Source organism: Penaeus vannamei, chromosome 17, assembly GCF_042767895.1.
Source record: "Penaeus vannamei isolate JL-2024 chromosome 17, ASM4276789v1, whole genome shotgun sequence".
In the NCBI taxonomy this organism is placed as follows: Eukaryota; Metazoa; Arthropoda; class Malacostraca; order Decapoda; family Penaeidae; genus Penaeus; species Penaeus vannamei.
This window is the reverse complement of record NC_091565.1, coordinates 32,265,163-32,270,162: the sequence shown is the minus strand read 5'-3', so window position 1 is coordinate 32,270,162 and position 5,000 is coordinate 32,265,163. Positions and strand designations below refer to the sequence as shown.

Sequence of the window (5,000 nt, the reverse complement as noted above, 5' to 3'; positions counted from 1 at the left end):
AAAGATTTCTTTGTTATATGATAAAAACATCCAATTATGGCACAGATTCATACAGTATTTGGAAAAAATATAAAATTTTCTGTTTACAAGGAATTCAATGTCTTAGGCCCATACTATTAAAACCTTTCGCCTATGCTGGTGTTCGCTTGGTGAAGCTGTGCCAGGCGATCATCTCAGTGAGGGAGGCCTTACTTTAAAACCCAACGTTTGCCAAGGCAGGCAATCGTCAGGCCTGGCAAACAAAAGGGATCAACAGGCGCTTACATCTTGTATTCCTGCTAAATCTAATGCTTTGGTGACTGAAAAAACGCAATAAACGCAAATTTGTTTACATCTGCAGTGCACAGCATCACTATGGCAACCACCACCGAAGTTTGTCAGTCCTCTCCTATATCCATTTTGGATAAAAAAAGTCCATCGGGACCTCATAAAGGATTATATAGAGGCCATGTTAATTCCCAACCTAACCCTACCTTACCTAACATAACCTAAACTTAATTTTTAACCTTGGGAGAAGACAAAAATGTTATCTCTGTAATAGTCTCATTTTCTACTCTAACAAAGGAGTTCAAAATTAACTGTATACTATAACAAAGTTAACTTTATACTTTATACTATACTATACTTTATATTATAACAAAGTTCACTTTGTGGTTTATACTATCCTATATCAACTTTATACTTTTATACAAAAATAAACCTTATACTTTAACAAAGGAGTTAAAAATACTATATACCTATCTGATAAAAAAAATTGAACTGTAGGCCTGGGGGTGGGGGGGAAGGAATACAGCTGATGTCTTGAGTTCCAGACTGGAACATTGATGGTCTTGAAAAAACTACGTATATACGTTATTCCATAATAAATTGTGATTTTCAGATATTCTAAAATTACAATGTGATTCCTATATCATATTATACAAAAATATGTTACTAATTTATAATTTGAAAGCACAAAAATGGTATTCAATCACAGGAAAGGGAGGGCTCTTGCGAATTTGCTTCACCAGGCTGTCCCAATACAATCTTACGCCAGCCCTGGTGAACACTTGGCATGCTTTTAATAATACGAAATTTCCGATCGCCCAGCGAAATCAAATGCCACCCTTGGTGAAAGGTTTTAAAAGTACGGACCTTCCAACCTCTCGCAAAACATTCCTAAATAGGGTATTATTCCCTAACTTACCCTGCACTGCAGTCTATCTTCTACAGAACCATTTGGCATATACTGATACACCAAGCACAGGGGCTGATCTGGATCTGCCGAGTAGCCATAAACCTGGAAAATGACAAATAATAATAATGAGATGCTAAGTCATAATAAAACTCTTTATTGTAAATTCAAGTGAGCAGGAACCCAAGTACATGGGAGGGAAAGAAGGAAGGAAGGAAGGAAGGAAGGAAAGTAGGAAGGAAGGAAGTAAGGAAGGAAGGAAGGAAGGAAGGAAGGAAGGAAGGAAGGAAGGAAGGAAGGAAGGAAGGAAGGAAGGAAGGAAGGAAGGAAGGAAGGAAGGAAGGAAGGAAGGAAAGGAAGGAAAGAAGGAGAGAAGGAAGGAAGGAAGGAAGGAAGGAAGGAAGGAAGGAAAGAAGGAAAGAAGGAAGAAAGGAAAGACGGAAGAAAGGAAGGAAGGAGGGAGGGAAGGAAGGAAGGAAGGAATGAAGGAAGGAAAGAAAGAAGGAAGGAAGGAAGAAAAGAAGGAAAGGAGGGAAGGAAGAAGAAAGAAAGAAAGAAAGAAAGAAAGAAAGAAAGAAAGAAAGAAAGAAAGAAAGAAAGAAAAAAGAAAGAAAAGAAAAAAGAAAAAAAGAAAAAAAGAAGGAAAGGAAGGAAGGAAGGAAAGAGAGAAATGTATGAAAAAAAAAAAAACAGTGGAGGTTACCTGTAAGATGTTATCATGACGATAGGACTGCAGACGTTTTAGTTCGTCAAAACTCTGTGTAACATGCAGTTGTTTGCTATCTAGCGCAGCATTCCCTTGCTGAAAACACATTAGGAATAATTATCTGACAATATAGTTATAGAATAACATCACAGTACAATATATCACTGCATTCTGATTTGCACTCTTTCCTCACATAAAACTTTAAAACTTCAAGGTGTTCCTATTACATCAAAGAATTGCATCTTGTACACTAAATTTCTTCATTTGCTAAAAATCAAGCATGAAATGGAAGTAAGCAAATATGGAAGTAAAAACATACATACAGCTCCGCAAAAAGATAATGCAGAGTCACAAACTGGTCGTGTTACAGGTTCAAATCCTCACCGGGTCAATCCTCTTAATGGCCACCTGGGTGTTCTTCCAAGTGCCCCTGAAGACAGTTCCAAAGCCACCACGACCCAGAAGGTTGTCTGTGTTCCAGACAGCTGTGGCTTCTTCCAACTCCTTGTAGGGGATCACAGGTACATTGCATTCATTTGCAGTATCTGAAGTACCTGAAATATGGTAAAACAAAATTTAGTTAAAAACTTTTTTGGATTGGATTTACAATGGACATTTGTTGGACACAGGTACATCACAATTACCATCACTGTCTTTTGACAAGATTCTAGACCTGCTTTCAGCAGTCTGTTACTCTAATGACCCTCCTTTTCTGATGCAGTATGGGCAATGCAACAGGGCAATAAATTTGGTGTCTTTTACTCCCCAGCTTTGTTTCTTGGCAATAATGGAAGGCCACTCAACCCCAGCAAATCCTCAACAAATACCACACACAGTATTAATATGACCAAATTCATGTCAGCCATAACCTCAGCTCCAGATCTTGCTGACAGGAGTCACACATCCACAGCTCATTAAGCCCAAGGACAAATCTCTGGTCTTTCAATATTACAAGATTCTACTAGGTAGGTCAGTGTGCCTTGGGCAGATACTTAATGTCTTTCACAAGACATTCTTGGATGTTCCCTGCATGGCTATGATGATGACACCAGAACAATCAGTCTCTGAGTCAGTACACTTTGGTGTTTTGTGGCTCCCTATTATCTATTAGTTTTGTCCTCTGCATTCTACTGTTATTGACTGTCACTATATTAGTAAATTCTAATTCAGCCATGTTCTAAGTAAAAAAAAATTGACAGAAAATAAGACACGGAATGGATTAAAAATAATTCATCTAAAAATCTGGTGTTGCTAGGTACCTGTTTTTCTTTGCATATAGAGTATTCTTGCTATAATGGCAGGAGTTGTGGATAGGGGTGGGGGTTGAAGGAACAGTGACAGAAGTAGATTACTATTTGATATCTTGTCTATTATCTTTCCTGGTCTGTAGTGCTCAATTCAGACTACCAAGTCAGTTTGTAGAATATCTGGACAAGAACATTTTCAATGATACTTGAATTCTAACCCACCAAAAATATGAAACAAATACAAGATTCAAAGACTTAACCATACACCTTCTCAATATACCTCTTCATTCTCTTCTTCTTCAATGTCATGGCAGTATGTTTTATGTCATATACGCCCATACTCACAAGAACCAGGCCTTCTTTCAAAGAACTTATATAAGGCCACTAGAGGCAATAACTACTGGTCCCAAAGTGCACACATAACCAATACACAAGTTAAAAACAGCAGGATTTACCACAACTGTACTCACAGACCACCTTTAGTCCATCACACATACAATGAAGTAACCAAACAACTCATATTACACCAGTAAACAGGACATAGTACCCAGGACATCACTCACAGGAAATTCTCCGCAGGCGCTCATTCCCATTCAACTCTGCAGCATGGGCATGGGGTAATGGGCTTGGAGGTGAGGGTAATGAACTGGCTTGCCCAGGAGATGAAGCGAGGCCCAAGGACTCCTCCTTCCTTCTAGGGTGATGCGGCATGATACCATTATTACTGTCTGTTCTCATCTGATCCCTTCCTTCTAAACCCAGTTTCCTTGCAACCTGTAAGAAATCAAATTGAAATATTGTATAGTGAAAATACTTTTTTAAGTTATTTCTTACTAAGTCAAGGTTATACCTATTATTTTCAATCTGCCACAATATTTCTGCATTCATTTAATACTATGCTGCAACCCACCTAACTCATTCCCAATATCCACTAAAAACATGAAAAGAAAAGAAAAGAAAAGAAAAGAAAAAATATCTAAAAATAAATAAATAAATACAATTTTTTTTTTTTTTTTACAGAAGTTAAATTAACAAAATCAGGATACCGATCATTAATAACATCAAGAAATAAATATCAAAACAAAAACGAAACTGATGCCAATTCTTATCCTATTTAAAATAACAGCTTACTCTGTCCGCATATTCCTGGTCAAAGTCATACTTAGGCAGAGACTTGTGGTTATTGTCATCGCAGGATACTTCTCCCCATATGCTGCAAGAAAGGGATATTTTCTCTTTAGCCTCCATTACACATAAAGAAAAAATGAACAAATGAATAAACACCATTAATACTTTAAAAGATAGATCAATAATGACTATAACTTACAAATACTTATGCTGTCAAAAATTCTCTTAAAATATATAATAACTCCGAACAAAAAAGACACACAGCTGAGGACACAATCTGCACATATGAATCTGAAGATCTGAATAAGTAAATACAAGTAATTAAAACATCAGAATCACAATAACTACAATACCTCACTTGACATATGTAACAATAACCAATGAACACACTTGAAGAATAACAAAAAACAAAGGGTTAACACAAACTCAGTCCCTGATTTGAGACACTGACTGGTTATATTATGCACTAATATAATGAAACCTGTCTTAGTTGCACATCATACCAAAAACACCACAACACTACTTTACCTTACTTTACATATCTTTACAATGAATATCTACAAAAAAAAATCATGCTCAAAGTCACACTAATTTCCCTAAAAACATTGGGTGGATACTCTACATTTAGTTTCACAGTTTTGTTATGAGACATACAGCTTATTTGACTTCTACAAGTGTGGTTTTCATTTAGACTACAGCAAATTGTTGTAACTTTATCAATAGTATTATATTCACTGCACACTTA

At 36.6% G+C, this 5,000-nt stretch overlaps 1 protein-coding gene across 1 annotated transcript in view; it reads right to left on the bottom strand.

Moving 5' to 3' along the window:
• LOC113827503 (uncharacterized) overlaps positions 1–4,340 on the bottom strand; it is a gene marked incomplete at its 5' end in the record, with an annotated part of 12,392 nt that extends 8,052 nt beyond the window's left edge. Inside the window, 5 exon segments of the mRNA XM_070132257.1 lie at positions 1,187–1,279; positions 1,878–1,976; positions 2,265–2,434; positions 3,691–3,901; positions 4,259–4,340. Of these exon segments, the coding sequence (XP_069988358.1) occupies positions 1,187–1,279; positions 1,878–1,976; positions 2,265–2,434; positions 3,691–3,901; positions 4,259–4,340 (655 nt within the window).
• Positions 4,341–5,000: the final 660 nt, after the last annotated feature.